General features: G+C 36.6%; 1 protein-coding gene across 2 annotated transcripts in view; it reads right to left on the bottom strand.

Annotated features, from left to right (window-relative positions):
* Positions 1-19,253, bottom strand: part of RSBN1 (round spermatid basic protein 1) — a 49,725-nt gene that overhangs the window by 16,743 nt on the left and 13,729 nt on the right. The window contains exon 3 of one of the 2 annotated variants that reach the window (XM_057529118.1): positions 18,870-18,987. The exons of the other annotated variant lie outside the window; for it this stretch is intronic. Coding sequence (XP_057385101.1) covers positions 18,870-18,987 — 118 coding nt within the window. The remainder of the gene's footprint in view (positions 1-18,869; positions 18,988-19,253) is intronic. 2 annotated transcript variants of the gene reach the window in all.

The following is a 19,253-nucleotide window of genomic DNA, read 5'->3' on the forward strand; positions in this document are numbered from 1 at the left end:
TCCATATTGCACAGATGACATCTGGAGCATTATCTCCTGCTCTGGGCTAAAAGAAAAAGTCTATTACAAGAGCACACCCGAAAGAGAACAATCAAGATGATTAGTGACTTGGAAACCATACAGATTGGAGGAAGAGTGATGAAATTTAAAATATTTCAAAAGTATTTGACTTGAAATGATTAAAGTGGGGACACAATAATCTTCAAATACTTGGAAGCTTATCACAGAAGAGTAGACTTATATAGCCTTAAATAAAGAACAAGAATTACAGGAAAGCCAGTATCATTCATTTAATAAAAGTTTACTGTATATTATATGCAGACACTGTCCTAAACACAGATACAGCAAACCAGACCCATCCTTGGCCCCTGGAAATTTACAGTCTAGTAGAGAGAGGCATATACTAAACAAATATTTAATTATAAACTGTGACAAGTCTTCAGGCACTTGTAGGACACTATAAAAGAGAACATGGGATGCTGATCTAGGGGATAAACTGTTCCTCAAAGTAACACTGAATTAAAATCTGTAGAACAAGTTTAACAGAAATAAAATCCCTTAAGCATCACCCTTTTCAGGGTCTAGAAAAAAGCTAATGATGCTAAACACAGAAAACAAAAGAGAAAAACGAAGATGAGACTGGAGAAACAAGCTGTGGCTGGATTATGGAAAGCCTTGAAGACCACATTAAGAATTGGGGGAGGGCTTCCCTGGTGGCGCAGTGGTTGAGAATCTGCCTGCCAATGCAGAGGACACGGGTTCGAGCCCTGGTCTGGGAAGATCCCACATGCTGTGGAGCAACTGGGGCCGTGAGCCACAATTACTGAGCCTGCGCGTCTGGAGCCTGTGCTCCCCAACAAGAGAGGCTGCGATAGTGAGAGGCCCGCGCACCGCGATGAAGAGTGGCCCCCGCTTGCCGCAACTGGAGAAAGCCCTCGCACAGAAACGAAGACCCAACACAGCCATAAATTAATTAATTTAAAAAAAAAAAAAAAAAGAATTGGGGGAATAACTGAAGTATTCAAAGTAGTAAAAGGGAAGTTAATAGATTTGCCTTTGTTTTTTTAGGGGGGCTTGGGGTTTGGTTTTGTTTTTGTTTTCTCAAAGGGACACTGAAAGAGAAATGACTAGTTAGGAAGTTTCTATAATATTCCAAATAAGAAACAACCAACTAAGCTAACATCAGTGGAGTTGATTTTTTAAAGATTTGAAAAATAACCATAAGATAAAATTGTAAGGACTTGGAGAAAGTTAGATATGATAGAGAAGAGAAAGGAGTGTCAAGGATGTCTTGCAGGTTCTGCCCTTTGCAACCACATAGAGAAAGCACTCTTCCTACTGGAGGAGAGGACCAAGTTTGGGTGGGGAGGTGATATCTTCAGTTTGGGACATGATGAGCTTGAAGTGTGTAGTAGGCGAAATAACGGCTCCCAAAGATATCCAGGTCTTAATCCCTAGAACCTGTGACTGTTATCTTATATGGCAAAAGGACTTTTCAGCTGTGAATAAATTAAGAATTTGGAGACGGCAAGATAGCCTGGGTTATCCAGGTGAGCCCAAACGTGTAATCACAGTTGTCATAAGGAAGCAGAGGGAGATTTCACCACAGAAAGGAGAAGGTGACTTGGTGATAGAAGCTGAGATTGGATTGATGCACTTTGAAGATGGAGGAAGGGACCACAAGCCAGGAAATACAGATGGCCACTAGAAGTGTGAGGGGGGCGGGGCACAAAACAAACAAACAAAAACCCCGCAAAACAAAAAAACAAGCAAACAAAAAGATTCTCCTTCAGCGCCTTCAGAACTGTAAGAGACTAAATTTTTGTTGTCTGAAGGTACTATGTTTGTGGTAATTTGCTGAAATCAGAAGAGATGGGTACTGAGGATACAAATCCTAGTCATTGTCAGTAATTGGAACTTTAGACTTAAAAGAGACCTGACTAGAGAAAATACGGAGTCCAAAGAACAGGGGTCTTGGAAAGCTCCAAATTAAAAAAAAAAAGGGAAAGAAAAGTTGACAAAAAACAATGTAAAGGAGTTGTTAAGCGGTCAGAGAGGTTCGAAGAAAACCAAGAGAGCACAGTATCATGAAAGTCAAAGTAAGAAAATACCTCAGGAGGAATTTGGTCAAAATGCTGCTGAAACTTCTAGTAAGATGAAGATATAAAATGCCCACTGGTGACCTTAGCAAGAGATGTTTCAGAGAAATTATGAGGGCAGAAACCAAACTGATGTGGAGATATGAGGAAATGGAGACAGCAAGTGTAGACGATTCTTTCAAGAAGTTTGGCTGTGAAAGTAAGAAGAATTTGTAGTTAGAGGGGGAAATAGGATCAAGGGAGAATTAAGATGGAAAGACTAAGCAACCCTCCACAGGTTGTATAAGCTTTCACCAGAAATATAAGAAAGTATGTATTGCCCCATAACCCCATTAACAGGATGTTATAAAATTTTTGGAGTTTTACAAATAAGTAAAAACTGGCATCTCAGTAGTTTTAATTTCATTTTCTTAGGAATGAAGTTGTATATCTTCTCAGATAAGATTAAAGGGCCATTTTTATTTCTTTTTCGGTGAAATGTCCATTTACAACGCTTGCTTATTTTTATACTGTGTTGCTAGTATTTCTCTTATCTATTTCTAGAGCTCTTTATAGTTTAGGAAGGTTAATTCTCTGTCGGTGATATGAATTTGTCTTTTGACCTTGTTTACAGTGATTTTTGTTTTTGTTTTGGTCATAGTTAGAAAGACCTTTGCCACTTCAAAGTTATAAAAGAATTCTTTCATGTTTTCTTATATTTATGTCTCCATTTTCTACATTTAAATCTTTGATCCCATTTGGAATTGACTGCGGTATACAGTGATATGAATACTAAGATAAATTCTAGATATCCTGATGTCCCAACACTACCTTCTCTTGCCACCAATGATTTGAGATGCTATCATTTTTATGCATCACATGCCTGTATGTATTTGGGTCTATTTCTGGACTTTTCTGCTTCACTGAACAATGTTCATAAATTAGTATACACTTATTTAATAATTAAATCTTTAGAATGTATTGGGAGACTGGCGAACACTTATACCACAGAAGTCCACCCACTGGAGTGAAGCTTCTGAGCCCCACGTCAGGCTTCCCAACCTGGGGGTCCAGCAACGGGAGGAGGAATTCCTAGAGAATCAGACTTTGAAGCCTAGTGGGAATTCATTGCAGGACTTCGACATAACTGGGGGAAACAGAGACCCCACTCTTGGAGGGCACACACAAAGTAGTGTGTGCATCGGGACCCAGGGGAAGGAGCAGTGACCCTGGGGGAGACTGAAGCAGACCTACCTGCTGGTGTTGGGGGGTCTTCTGCAGAGGCGGGGGGTGGCTCTGTTTCACCGTGGGGACAAGGACACCGGCAGCGGAGGCTCTGGGAAGTGCTCCTTGGCGTGAGCCCTCCCAGACTCTGCCATTAACCCCATCAAAGAGCCCAGGTAGGCTCCAGTGTTGGGTTGCCTCAGGCAAAACAACCAACAGGGAGGGAACCCAGCCCCACCCATCAACAGTCAAGTGGATTAAAGTGTTACTGAGCTCTGACCGCCACAGCAACGGTCAGCTCTACCCACCACCAGAGCCTCCCATCAAGCCTCTTAGATAGCCTCAACCACCAGAGGACAGACAGCAGAAGCAAAAAAAACTACAATCCTGCAGCCCGTGGACCAAAACCCACAGTTACGGAAAGACAGACAAGATGAAAAGGCAGAGGGCTATATATCAGATGAAGGAACAAGAAAAAACCCCAGAAAAACAACTAAATGAAGTGGAGATAGGCAACCTTCCAGAAAAAGAATTCAGAATAATGATAGTGAAGATGATCCAGGACCTCGGAATAAGAATGGAGGCAAAGATTGAGAAGATGCAAGAAATGATTAACAAAGACCTAGAAGAATTAAAGAACAAACAAACAGAGATGACCAATACAATAACTGAAATGAAAACTACACTAGAAGGAATCAATAGCAGAATAACTGAGGCAGAAGAACGGATAAGTGACCTGGAAGACAGAATGGTGGAATTCACTGCTGCAGAACAGACTAAAGAAAAAATAATGAAAAGAAATGAAGACAGCCTAAGAGACCTCTGGGACAACATTAAACACAACAACATTCACATTATAGGGGTCCCTGAAGGAGAAGAGAGAGAGAAAGGGCCAGAGAAAATATTTGAAGAGATTATAGTCGAAAACTTCCCTAACATGGGAAAGGAAATAGCCACCCAAGTCCAGGAAGCGCAGAGAGTCCCATACAAGATAAACCCAAGGAGAAACACACCAAGACACACAGTAATCAAAATGGCAAAAATTAAAGGCAAAGAAAAATTATTGAAAGCAGCAAGGGAAAAATGACAAATAACATACAAGGGAACTCCCATAAGGTTAACAGCTGATTTCTCAGCAGAAACTCTACAAGCCAGAAGGGAGTGGCATGGCACATTTAAAGTGATGAAAGGGAAGAACCTACAACCAAGATTACTCTACCCGGCAAGGATCTCATTCAGATTCGATGGAGAAATCAAAAGCTTTACAGACAAGCAAAAGCTAAGAGAATTCAGCACCACCAAATCAGCTCTACAACAAATGCTAAAGGAACTTCTCTAAGTGGGAAACACAAGGAAGAAAAGGATCTACAAAAGCAAACCCAAAACAACTAAGAAAATGGTCATAGGAACATACATATCGATAATTACCTTAAACGTGAATGGATTAAATGCTCCAACCAAAAGACACAAGCTTGCTGAATGGATACAAAAACAAGACCCATATATATGCTGTCTACAAGAGACCCACTTCAGACCTAGGGACACATACAGACTGAAAGTGAGGGGATGGAAAAAGATATTCCATGCAAATGGAAATCAAAAGAAAGCTGGAGTAGCTATACTCATATCAGATAAAATAGACTTTAAAGTAAAGAATGTTACAAGAGACAAAGAATGACACCACATAATGATCAAGGGATCAATCCAAGAAGAAGATATAACAATTATAAATATATATGCACCCAACATAGGAGCACCTCAATACATAAGGCAACTGCTAACAGCCATAAAAGAGGAAATTGACAGTAACACAATAATAGTGGGGGACTTTAACACCTCACTTACACCAATGGACAGATCATCCAAAATGAAAATAAATAAGGAAACAGAAGCTTTAAATGACACAATAGACCAGATAGATTTAATTGATATTTATAGGACATTCCATCCAAAAACGGCAGATTACACGTTCTTCTCAAGTGCGCTCGGAACATTCTCCAGGATAGATCACATCTTGGGTCACAAATCAAGCCTCAGTAAATTTAAGAAAATTGAAATCATATCAAGCATCTTTTCTGACCACAATGCTATGAGATTAGAAATGAATTACACGGGAAAAATCGTAAAAAAGACAAACACATGGAAGCTAAACAATACGTTACTAAATAACCAAGAGATCAATGAAGAAATCAAAGAGGAAATCAAAAAATACCTAGAGACAAATGACAATGAAAACACGACGACCCAAAACCTACGGGATGCAGCAAAAGCAGTTCTAAGAGGGAAGTTTATAGCTATAGAAGCCTACCTAAAGAAACAAGAAAAATCTCAAGTAAACAATCTAACCTTACACCTAAAGAAACTAGAGAAAGAAGAACAAACAAAACCCAGTTAGCAGAAGGAAAGAAATCATAAAGATCAGAGCAGAAATAAATGAAATAGAAACAAAGAAAACAACAGCAAAGATCAATAAAACTAAAAGCTGGTTCTTTGAGAAGATAAACAAAACTGATAAGCCATTAGCCAGACTCATCAAGAAAAAGAGGGAGAGGACTCAAATCAATAAAATCAGAAATGAAAAAGGAGAAGTTACAACAGACACTGCAGAAATACAAAGCATCCTAAGAGACTACTACAAGCAACTTTATGCCAATAAAATGGACAACCTGGAAGAAATGGACAAATTCTTAGAAAAGCACAACCTTCCAAGACTGAACCAGGAAGAAACAGAAAATATGAACAGACCAATCACAAGCAATGAAATTGAAACTGTGATTAAAAATCTTCCAACAAAGAAAAGTCCAGGACCAGATGGCTTCACAGGTGAATTCTATCAAACATTTAGAGAGGAGCTAACACCTATCCTTCTCAAACTCTTCCAAAAAATTGCAGAGGAAGGAACACTCCCAAACTCATTCTATGAGGCCACCATCACCCTGATACCAAAATCAGACAAAGACACTACAAAGAAAGAAAATTACAGACCAATATCACTGATGAATATAGATGCAAAAATCCTCAACAAAATACTAGCAAACAGAATCCAACAACACATTAAAAGGATCATACACCACGATCAAGTGGGATTTATCCCAGGGATGCAAGGATTCTTCAATATATGCAAATCAATCAATGTGATACAGCATATTAACAAATTGAAGAAGAAAAACCATATGATCATCTCAATAGATGCAGAAAAAGCTTTTGACAAAATTCAACACCCATTTATGATAAAAACTCTCCAGAAAGTGGGCATAGAGGGAACCTACCTCAACATAATAAAGGCCATATATGACAAACCCACAGCAAACATCATTCTCAATGGTGAAAAACTGAAAGCATTTCCTCTAAGATCAGGAATGAGACAAGGATGCCCACTCTCACCACTATTATTCAACATAGTTCTGGAAGTCCTAGCCACGGCAATCAGAGAAGAAAAAGAAATAAAAGGAATACAAATTGGAAAAGAAGAAGTAAAACTGTCACTGTTTGCGGATGACATGATATTATACATAGAGAATCCTAAAACTGCCACCAGAAAACTGCTAGAGCTAATTAATGAATATGGTAAAGTTGCAGGATACAAAATTAATGCACAGAAATCTCTTGCATTCCTATACACTAATGATGAAAAATCTGAAAGAGAAATTATGGAAACACTCCCATTTACCATTGCAACAAAAAGAATAAAATACCTAGGAATAAACCTACCTAGGGAGACAAAAGACCTGTATGCAGAAAACTATAAGACACTGATGAAAGAAATTAAAGATGATACCAACAGATGGAGAGATATACCATGTTCCTGGATTGGAAGAATCAACATTGTGAAAATGACTATACTACCCAAAGCAATCTACAGATTCAATGCAATCCCTATCAAATTACCAATGGCATTTTTTACGGCACTAGAACAAATCATCTTAAAATTTGTATGGAGACACAAAAGACCCCGAATAGCCAAAGCAGTCTTGAGGGAAAAAAACGGAGCTGGAGGAATCAGACTCCCTGACTTCAGACTATACTACAAAGCTACAGTAATCAAGACAATATGGTACTGGCACAAAAACAGAAACATAGATCAATGGAACAAGATAGAAAGCCCAGAGATAAACCCACGCACCTATGGTCAACTAATCTATGACAAAGGAGGCAAAGATATACAATGGAGAAAAGACAGTCTCTTCAATAAGTGGTGCTGGGAAAACTGGACAGCTACATGTAAAAGAATGAAATTAGAATATTCCCTAACACCATACACAAAAATAAACTCAAAATGGATTCGAGACCTAAATGTAAGACTGGACACTATAAAACTCTTAGAGGAAAACATAGGAAGAACACTCTTTGACATAAATCACAGCAAGATCTTTTTTGATCCACCTCCTAGAGTAATGGAAATAAAAACAAAAATAAACAAATGGGACCTAATGAAACGTCAAAGCTTTTGCACAGCAAAGGAAACCATAAACAAGACGAAAAGACAACCCTCAGAATGGGAGAAAATATTTGCAAACGAATTAAAGGACAAAGGATTAATCTCCAAAATATATAAACAGCTCATTCAGCTCAATATTAAAGAAACAAACACCCCAATCCAAAAATGGGCAGATGACCTAAATAGACATTTCTCCAAAGAAGACATACAGACGGCCACGAAGCACATGAAAAGATGCTCAACATCACTAATTATTAGAGAAATGCAAATCAAAACTACAATGAGGTATCACCTCACACCAGTTAGAATGGGCATCATCAGAAAATCTACAAACAACAAATGCTGGAGAGGGTGTGGAGAAAAGGGAACCCTCTTGCACTTTTGGTGGGAACGTAAATTGATACAGCCACTATGGAGAACAATATGGAGGTTCCTTAAAAAACTAAAAATAGAATTACCATATGACCCAGCAATCCCACTACTGGGCATATACCCAGAGAAAACCGTAATTCAAAAAGACACATGCACCCCAATGTTCATTGCAGCACTATTTACAATAGCCAGGTCATGGAAGCAACCTAAATGCCCATCAACAGACGAATGGATAAAGAAGTTGGGGTACATATATACAATGGAATATTACTCAGCCATAAAAAGGAACGAAATTGAATCATTTGTTGAAACGTGGATGGATCTAGAGACTGTCATACAGAGTGAAGTAAGTCAGAAAGAGAAAAACAAATATCGTATATTAACGCATGTATGTGGAACCTAGAAAAATGGTACAGATGAGCCGGTTTGCAGGGCAGAAGTTGAGACACAGATGTAGAGAACAGACATATGGACACCAAGGGGGGAAAACTGCGGTGGGGTGGGGATGGTGTTGTGCTGAATTGGGCGATTGGGATTGACATGTATACACTGATGTGTATAAAAGTGATGCCTAATAAGAACCTGCAGTATAAAAAAACAAACAAAACAACTAATACTAAACTTTCATTGGGTTATTTGTATGGAAATATGTTAATATAAATGTTTCAGACATTACATGAAATTTCTAAAAATCTTATATGTTCTGGTATAATGTTATAAGTCATAATCCTAGTTATTACCTTAAAATGTATATCTCAGAAATAACTAATTTTCTTGTCAACTGCATTATTATGAACTTTCATCAAATTTTTAACTGTGGTCATTTTTAAGTCTTTTGTCATTTACAGACAGTTCTGTGTGTACTCTGATGCTTTTGCAAATATGTTCCTATAAAAGGGTTTCATCTTTAAGAAATTCATGGAAAAGACTCTGACAAGTACAGGTTTCTGGTAACTGACTGTACTGCTGAACTGAATGAATAAGCATTTTCAGAACTCTAATGAAAAACTGATGAACTCATAAAAGTGCTAACAAAAGATCAAGATGAAAAAAAAAATTAATTACATGGGACTGAGTGAACTGATGAGGATGAGTATAATTTTTGTGACTTTCTGTCTGAATTTAAAAAAAAAAATCCAACAAGGATTCAGAGGCAAAGAATATACAAATCAATTTTCACTGCAAAGTAAAGGAGCTGTTACAGTGGAGGATTACTGGACTGAATGTCAATATTATGACATAGTATGAGTGTGTTTCATGTTTGGTAATTGCAATCATTGTTGCTTTTGTGTGGTCATCCATGTACAATGCTTGGTGTCAGTCTATTTATCTCTTGTAAAAATAAAATACAGTGTGTGTGTGTGAAAAAAATTAAAAAATTTAAAAATTTAAAAAAAAAAGAATGTATTGGTATCTGATAGGGCACTCCTCCATCATTGCTTTTCTTTTTCAAAGTTTTCCTGGCTGTTCTTGTCTGTTTATTTTTTCATATAAACTTCCAAGTCAGGTGACTGTCCCGAACAAAACAACTATTGGTATTTTTACTGGGATTATGTTCAATTTATAAGTTAGGGGAAATCGTCATTTTGATGTTGGTTCTTCTTAGTCCAAGAATGTGCTGTATCTTTCCATTTATGTCTTCTCTTGTGTGATGTTTTAATGCTAACGCAAAGAGTTTGGTAAAGGTGAAGAAGACTGCTAGTTAAACAAGGCAGATGGAACATATGATTTATTTATATTCCTTATCAAAACCCCACTCAAGTGAGAGTAAAATAGAAAGGCTATAAATTCCAAAAGCTCAAACAGAACAGAAGCAAAAATGATAGATACAAGTTATCAAAACATTTTTTAAAGGTTAAAAAAACGTACAGGGGAATTAGCAGACGGAGAACTTTGAACACTGAGTACCTGTATAGAAGATACCCAAAAAGCAAGTTCGTGCTACAAAATCATGGAAAGGCTAAGTATCACAGAAGGTGGGGAACGAGGCATAGAACTAAAACAAAGGAGATGGGTTTGAAATCTGTTTAAGAGTCAGTCAGACCCCTCCACTTACTTACCTTCCACCTCCCCCTCCTATACTCTTTCTTATCCTATCTATTTTGTGGAGGAAGTTAACCAGAAGACTATAGAAACAAAAATACCAGGCACAAGTATGGAAGAGACCCAGTATACTGAAAAGAGGGAATTAAAATTCCATATATTTTAACGATGAAATCACCTACCTACTTTCATAGTTCAGCTCCAAGAATTCTAGCAGACAAGGGTATTAGCTACTCTGCTCCTCTGGCAAAAATGTGGCGGATTCTCAGCTGTAAAAATTAAAAGCCCCAAAGAAAAGACCTCTAAATGCTGATATCGGGGGCTTTTCTACAATGATATGGCCAGATTCCCTACCCAGTCATCAAATGATAAGTCCTATTAGCTCTGTTCACAGAGTTTCTAATCAGTTTTGTACTGACTCATATTTAAACATAAACAGATCACCAGATGTTTGAAGAAAATAACTAACATAAACAGAAGATTAAGACAAGCAAAAACGAACTTGATGAAAGAGACACCTTAGAGCATAAAAGAAAATTTCAAAACAAGTATAATTAATATCATCAGAGAGATCAAAGAAGATATTGCATCCATGAAATAAAAACAGGAAAGTTATTTTTTTAAATGAAAAAAACAAAAAATAAGAACAAGCTCTTAAATTCAAAGTATTACAGCTGAAATAAATCAACAGGAGAAAAAGAAGATAGTAAAATCTCCCCAGAAAGTAGAATAAAACAAAGAAAAATAAAAGGAACGATAAGAAAATTAAAGGTTTAGCCAGGAGGCCTAACACCCAACTCAAAAGTTTTAGAAAAAAAAGACAGGAAAACTGAGGTAAGGAAATTAACAAAGAAATAATAGAAAATTTACCCAAACGGAAGGATATGCACTCCCACGTTGAAAAAACCTAAACGTTCAACAGAGTGAATAAAAAAAAGACTCATTCCAATGAGATCTGAGAAAATCACAGAGGTTGCAGGTAGCTTTCAACTACACTGGTGATGCTTTATGCCTTGGGCCAGGTGGTAAGAACACAGGTATTTGTTATTATTCTTTACCCCTCTTTATATGTCTGAAATATTTCATAAATTAAAAATCAAAAAACAACAAACAAAAGACCCTTCTAAAGACACATTATTCTCAGTGTTTTGAAATTTTATGGGAAAGAGGTTTTGAAACTTCCAGAGAGAAAAAACAGGACAACTTGACATTGGATTTCTCAGTAGCAACACTAGAAGCTTAAATAAAGACAGTGGAGTAACACCTTTATAAATCTGCAGAAAAATGACCTCCAACCTAGAATTCCACACCTATCTGAACTACCAATCAAATGTAATGGTAGAAGAAAGTCTTTTCAGAAATGTGAGGTCTCATTTGAGTCACTGAAATGAGGCAACAGAATAGTCATGGAATCCCGGAAGAGGAGAAAAAGGCAAACAGAAATCCCAGGATATAAATGTATAGGATACGTGGGATATATACAAGATATATCAATACATCTCAGGATAGACCTGTAAATATATTCTTACTTCAACGCAGTAATATTACAAAACTGTAAACATGTTAAATGTCCAAAAACAGGAGAATAAAGTGATATAGTCACACAACAAAAAAAATATAGTGGTTAAAATGAATGAACTAACTAGAATTACATGTATCAACATAATTCTCAAAAGCAATGTTGAACCAAAGCAATCTGTAGAATGATACATGCAGTATACTATTTATAAAGTGTTAAATCACACAGAAATGTTATATACATTGTTTATACATTCATACATGCATAGCAAACTATTAGAAGATATACAGAAATGATAAACCTCATATTCAGAATAAAGACTGACTTCTGGGGAGAAAAAAAAACATTCTTTTAATAAAAATAAAGGAAACATATAAAGCAGGAATTCACTTAAAATCATGTGCAATTTTCTTTATATGGGAATGGAAGGGGTAAAGATGGGATGGGGGTGAGTTAAGGTCCTAAGCAAATGGGTATAGAGTTTCTGTTTGGGATGATGAAAAAGTCCTAGAAACAGACAGTCGTGATGGTTGCACAACACTGCAAAAGTATTTAACGCCAGTGAATACTTTAAAATAGTTAAATAGTAAATTTCATGCTATGTATACTTTGTGACAATTTTTTTAAAATCCTAAACAGGGTGAGGGATAGAATCCAGAACACAGGCAGAAGGATTAACTTCTGAGGAGGAGGTGAGATAGCTTCTCTACCGTAACAGGAGGGAATGCAGAAAAGATGTATACAGATAAAAAGTCTGAACAATCATCATGAAGAAAAGGCAAGCAAGTTGACCAAAGAAAAGAAGTTTCCTACGCAATGCTAAGGGCCCACTGGAGGCCTTATGAAACCTTATGAAGAGACAAGCTCCTGAATAAATATCAATCCAAAACTGATTTTCAAAAACATTTGCACTAGGTAGAAGTTAGACAAGATTATCTCCAAAAGCCCTTGGTTTATGATTCTATGAAATTCTAAGAGGATTGTATCTACTGGTCAAATGAAGGGAATGTGAGTATTGGTAGATGGCATACAGCTTAAAACAGTGTTTCTTAAACTTGCCTGATCATAGGAATTGAATCACTTGAGGTATTTATCTCAGGCTTCACTCCAGACCTAATGAATGAAAATTTCCAGGAATGGAACCTGAGATTCTAAATATGTGTTTGGAACTAGCAACCCCAGATTATTCTTAGGATCTGGCATATTTGAGAAACTCTGGCCTGGAAATGCCACTGAAAGCAAAGAACAAATTGAGTTCTACCACTTCCCAAAGAATGCGTTGGGGGCACAGTGGAGGAAGAAGTAAGTGTAATGAGGATTGGAGGGAGGTATGTAGAGAGCAAAAAACAAAAAAAGTAAGGCTGCTGTGGAAGCAAGAGACATAATGCCAAACAGGGAAAACTCAGTCTTGAGTAAAATCAGAAGGTACAGTGGGTAGGGGAGGACAATTTGTACATAGGGGGATAATGACTATAAGAAAATAGTAGTTAGCTTTGCATGTGTTAAATTTTTAAATTTATTTATAATATCTATAAAAGTTTAAAATTTGAATATATATATATTGCTCTGTGTCCATACATACATAGTTCTTTAGATTAGAAACTCAACTTTACAAAGTTATCCTATAACAATTGCTGAGTGTTAAATAAGCTCAGCTGTGCTCCCAATAACGCACCTTTTAATAAGGATAGCCATAAATCAGTTAAGATAGCCACTTTACTCACAATTGAAAAAACCTGGAATCAACCAACATGTCCTTTAGTAAGTGAATGGATAAATAAACTGTGGTACATCCAGGCAATGAGATATTATTCAGCGCTAAAAAGAAATGAGCTATCAAGCCATGAAAAGACATGGAGGAACCTTAAATGTATATTACTAAGTGGAAGAAACCAATCTGCAAAGGCTACATATTATATGATTCCAACTATATGACATTCTTTTAGAGTTGAAACAATGGAGACACTAAAAACATCGGTGGTTGCCAAGGGTTGGGAGAAGGGGAGAAAGGGAAGAATTCGGCAGAGCAAAGAGGATTTTTAGGGCAGTGAAAATACTCTTTATGTTAGCATAATGATGGACACATTGTCACTATACATTAGTCCAAACCCATAGATTGTACAATACCAAGAGTGAATTGTAATGTAAACTATGAACTTTGGGTGATTACGATGTGTCGGTGTAGGTTCAGCAATTGTAATGTATGTACCACTCTGGTGGGGGGGGGGGTATGCTGATAGTGGGAGGAGCTATGCATATGTGGGAGTAGGGAGTATATGGGAAATCTCCATACCTTCCTCTCAATTTTGCAGTGAACCAAAAACTGCTCTAGAAAACAAACAAACAAAACTTCTTTTTAAAAAAGAAAAACTTAGAAGAACACCAAGCTAGAAATACACAATATGGAAAAACCCTGGAGGAGGAGTGGCAGGTGGGCGGGGGTTAGTAATTATCACGCAGAACTCATGTTTCAGGAAGAAGCCTTTTCGGGCTGACTGTTTAAAAAACAGAAAGGAAAAAGCTAGCCAGCAATCTTCCTAACCTTGTGACCTGTGAACAGAAAGACATTCCCACTTTAAAAATATAGCAGTGTGAGTCAAAATGAGTTTATTATAAACTGTACTTAGAATGAGAAAAAAAAAACCCAGAACCTACCATTTTTATGCTGCTTTATAAAGTCAGCTACCTAAAATATTTATTTCTCCTTTTATGTAACACACTTGATGTGTAGTTCCTTAAGAGTTTCGAAGTTATTTACCAAGCTACAAAGCACTCTACTAGTTCTACTCTCTTAATTAGTGCTAGCAGTACACTATAACATGTTAATTATGTTACTCAAAGATGAGGAACACCTAATAAGCCCGTTTTAAGCCTTACCACAACACACAATGAAGAAATAACACTTGCTGACTTTCTCTGGAACAGTAGACATTACCATTTTATAGCGGTAACAGTAACAGTTTTAAGAACTTCTACTACCACCTGAAGTTAAAGAGTATGATCCTCAGTAAAAGATTTCAATATTATACATATGGAGAAATTTTTTTTAAAAAAAAGCAGAACTTAAAATACGCACATCTGCCAGATAAAGAGAACAAAATCCTATTATGCTAGACATATGTGTAAAATCAATCCCCTCCCTCCCCTACCACATACCCTTCATCTCCATATACAACCTTCAATTACTTAAGATACTATAAGGTGAAAACAGTCTCAGATGGTGATATTTAAAACAACTCCCCATTTAACTTCACATATTTTAGTGTTGTTTGTTGCTTCTATTTGCAATTCATGTATAGAATCTAACACTTATAGCCTTGCTGATTCTTGGACCAGCAACATCAACGTCATCTGGGAGCTTGTTAGAAATGCAGACTCTAAAGCCCCAATCCAGACCTACAAAATCAAAACGTGCATTTTATAGGCACATTAAAATTTGCTAAACCCTCACCTACAGGATTAAACACCATTCAGAGACAGAGGAAAAAACAATTCCTCTTTGAAGATCTGCCACTATTTAACCTTGGGAAAGGTCAACCAAAATGTGACCTTCCTCATCTATAAAACAAAGGCTTGGAAATGGCCCCCACTTGCTCTAAAATCCTTTTAGTCCATAAAATGACCAGAAGAATATCTAAATTTTCAATCCATTTATCAGCTGCCACAGGATTTTTATAAGGAGGAGAGCTAAGGATTGCATACTTATTGCAGAACTATCACACTTCAAAGTTGAAAACCATTAAAAAAAAGTTTTCAAGTAGCCAATAATTACAAGATATAGCAGCTAAGCAAAAAAAAAAAAAAAAAAAATTCTAAGTGAACACTAATTTTTCTCTATTAACTGACCAAAAGATTCCACAAACACTTAAAACTTTTTGGTTAAAATTGTTATTAACCAATGACTATTTAAAACTTAATTAGACCTGAATAATCCTACAGAATTATAAAAATACCATACTGTATCAATACATATGTAGTCCTCTAGATTGGAAACAACTTTACAAAGTTATCCTATATCAACTGCTGAGAGAGAAGTAATCAAATTTGAGGATCAGCTTGGTGCTTCAATTGCTATTTATCATGAACTTACCTCTTTTGGTGTTAAAACAATTGAGTTTTATAGAACAGTAAAAGAAAAACACAACCACCTCTATGTGCATCCTAGCTTTGTTACTACAATAATTTAAAAATATAAAAGTAACAGAAGCTGTAATTTTTCTTGCACAAAACAAACTTACATTTTACTTCCTCCAGATAAAACAGGTGAATTCTCAAGTAGTACCTCTCAAACCTTAATATGCATATGAATCACCTGAGGAGCTTGTTAAAATGCAGATTCTGAATCAGAAGATCTGGGTAGGGGTCTGAGAGTCTGCATTGCTAATAAGCTCCCTGGTGATATCAAATTTATTCATAGAGCAAGTAGCAAGCTTCTAAAAAAAAAAGAAGCGTAATTTACAGTATTTAGATGGTCATTGTTTGCAAAGCACCGGTCTTGATAATGTGTCCAATTAAATTCCTAATTAAGCAACCTAACACTTTTCTGTCCTTATCTTACTTGACCCCTAATACGGACATGATATTTAAGCCCTCCATCATTCTTAATATCTAGAAAACTTATACTGTAACCTTCCTTCTACCTCTCTTTCTTTTTGATCTCTTCCCATGCTCCTCATACATGTGGGTGCATCACAGAATTCCATTCATAGCTTCATCTCTTCCATTTCTAACGCTGTCCCTGGACCACCTACGTGCTAATGGTCCAACTTCTTCATCTCCGGCCTAGATGTCTCCCAGTCTTAGATCCATTTACTCAACTACCTAACAGACATTTCTGTTAGTCTTCACAAGTACCTCAACATAAAATATCTCAAACTGAACTCATCAATACCTTACACTCCTAGAAACCAACTTTTTCAACCCTGTATTGACTTTGTGACCAGCACCACCATCCACCCATTTGCCCAAACCACATTTTTTTAAGACTCCATCCTTCTCCCTCATCAAGTGCAATTAATCCCATGTTCTAATTATTTCTCAAATTTCATTTCTTCCTCTCTAATGTCAATATCAGCCTGGACATGGATCATTTCCGATCTAGTTACCACAGTAACTGGTTTAACCAGTCTTCTTGCTTCCAATCTCATTTTCCTCCTCAATTCCACCCTTCAGACTACTGTGTAATCTTTGCAAACATAACTTGATACCTCTCCCCTATTAAAATTCACCAATGATTCTCCATTACCTTTGGGGAAAAGTACTAACTTTTTTTTAGCACATCATACAAAGCTCTTCACAAGTCTGATTTTGTCTATCTCTCCAGTGTTAACTCCCCTTAACAGCATGTACTCTTGCCATGTCAAGCGATTTGCAGGTCCTTGAAAGTGCCACATTCTCTAATGACTCCATGTGTTTGCATAGGCCATTATTCGCTTTGCTTAAAATGCCCTTATTATGCTAAGTAATCTTCTTTCAAGACTCTACTCAAGCATCACAATCTTTAAAATGCCTTTTCCAATCACTTCAAGTCTGAGTTAGGTAACACCACAAACTGTGCTCCCTCTATTATAGGGTTTTGCCTATATATACCTCTATTCTAGTATTTATCAAACTATATTATAATTGCTGGTTTATTCATCTCTTCCACTAGATTGAGCTCATCAATTCGTCCTTTTAAGAACAGATTGTGCAGTACATGGTAGGTTCTCAATATATGTTTGCTGAATAAACTGTCTTGAACTATAGTCATGAATAATTACCATGGCTACATATTTAAACTATAAATAACTTCTATTAACTGTGTCTATAAGGTAATAAACTTACCTCGCTTTATTTATAGGCTTAACAGAACTTCGTAAGACTTCACAAAACACAGAATTCCTAACGTATTCACTTAATTCCCAACAATCTAAAGTTATTTGTGAAAAATATTAGAATAGCTTTCTGAATATTGTGTTAAACTGAGATATTTTAATTTCACTGACCAGAATGTTTAGACAAATAAAACCAGTCTCTTCCCCAATGTTTAGACAAATAAAAGCACTAGTCTCATACTCCAATGAGGGAAGGAGTATGGTAAAACGATGTTATCAATTGTTCAGGTGGCTTAGGTTTGCATACTATTTCTTTTTTGGGGGGGGGCGTACCCCACGGCTTGTGGGATCTTAGTTCCCCAACCAGGGATTGAACCCAGGCCCGTGGCAGTGAAAGCTCCAAGTCCTAACCACCGGACCGCCAGGGAATTCCCTATTTCTATATACTAGCTACATGACCCTGTATAACAATGAACATCTCCAAGCCTCAGTTTCTTCAATGGAAAACAGATAAAATTGCTTCCCTACCCCACAGATTATTTCAAATATTAAGATACGAATGTGAAAGTATTTCTATAAACCATGAAGTGCTAAACAAATCTGAACTACTGTATTAGCTTCCATCCCAACATATGCCAAAGATTTTAGTTGCAAAATAGTTTCATGGGCTATGACAACCTCCCATACGCACCCCGTCTGTCTCTCCAATGACTGAAAATTCATAAATAAAATTAAGTTACAGGATCACCAGAGCACAAGACTTACTTAATAGTCCTCAATATTCTTATGTGGTTGAAGTGATTAATGATATCTAACTTAATAATAAACTGATATGTTCTTAAAAAGTGGTTATTTTATAAATCTCAAAGTAAATCTCAAGGTAAGTTGTTGGTACAGTCATTTAAATTTCAGCTCCATTAAAAAATTAATTGGAGGACAAAAATCAGCAGGGAATATTTAGAGATATTTTCTTCTATTAACTATTTAGACTGGGTACTGTCTATTGACATATAAGCTTGATCCTCTAGAGACTAACTAATATGAAAGTTAAAAAGTCACCATTACAAAACCAAGACTTTCTTTCCCCACAAGTTTCTGGCTTATTTCTCAGATATGCTTGCTGGTCTATCAATTAGAAGAGAAAATCTGCTGCATTTTTCTAAACTAAAAAAATGATAGAGCACATTAATTCTGCTCTCAGCAATTTCCTTCTTTGTTAAATAGGGACTTAGGAGGATTATGGACTATATTAAAAGAACTGTTTTCAGTCCCTTTTCCAATATTTATAAAAATAGGATTCCTTAACCTTCAAAGGGCAAAACTTCTTTAAAAAAAAAAAAAAGAAAAAACAAAATCTACTACAAAAGTCAGCACTTCGGTACCTGATTGTGGTAACAAGGCCAAAATCCAAGACGAAGCCCTTTATTGCACATCGTGTTCCAACGTCTTGGGCAGCCCCATCTTGCGACCTCTCCAGACTGGCTGCTCCTGCTCTCTCTACTGCAGAGAGAACTTCAATTAGAGAAATTCTGAAGCTCGTAAATCTAAACTGGATACTCCCCTCATTGGAGGTAAGGATGATAAGAATCACTAAAAAGATTCAAATTAGAGAAGGTTTCATATATATGTAAGTGGCTTGAAACCACTATAATGCAGGCAGCTGAGAGTCTTATTATGCAAGTCTATTTACCTAAAAAAAAATCTTAAGGAAAAGAATGGCAGCAAATTATTAGATAACCTGAAAAAATAGGTTATATAATCATAAA

The sequence above is a fragment of the Balaenoptera acutorostrata genome, chromosome 1, assembly GCF_949987535.1.
Source record: "Balaenoptera acutorostrata chromosome 1, mBalAcu1.1, whole genome shotgun sequence".
NCBI lineage: Eukaryota > Metazoa > Chordata > Mammalia > Artiodactyla > Balaenopteridae > Balaenoptera > Balaenoptera acutorostrata.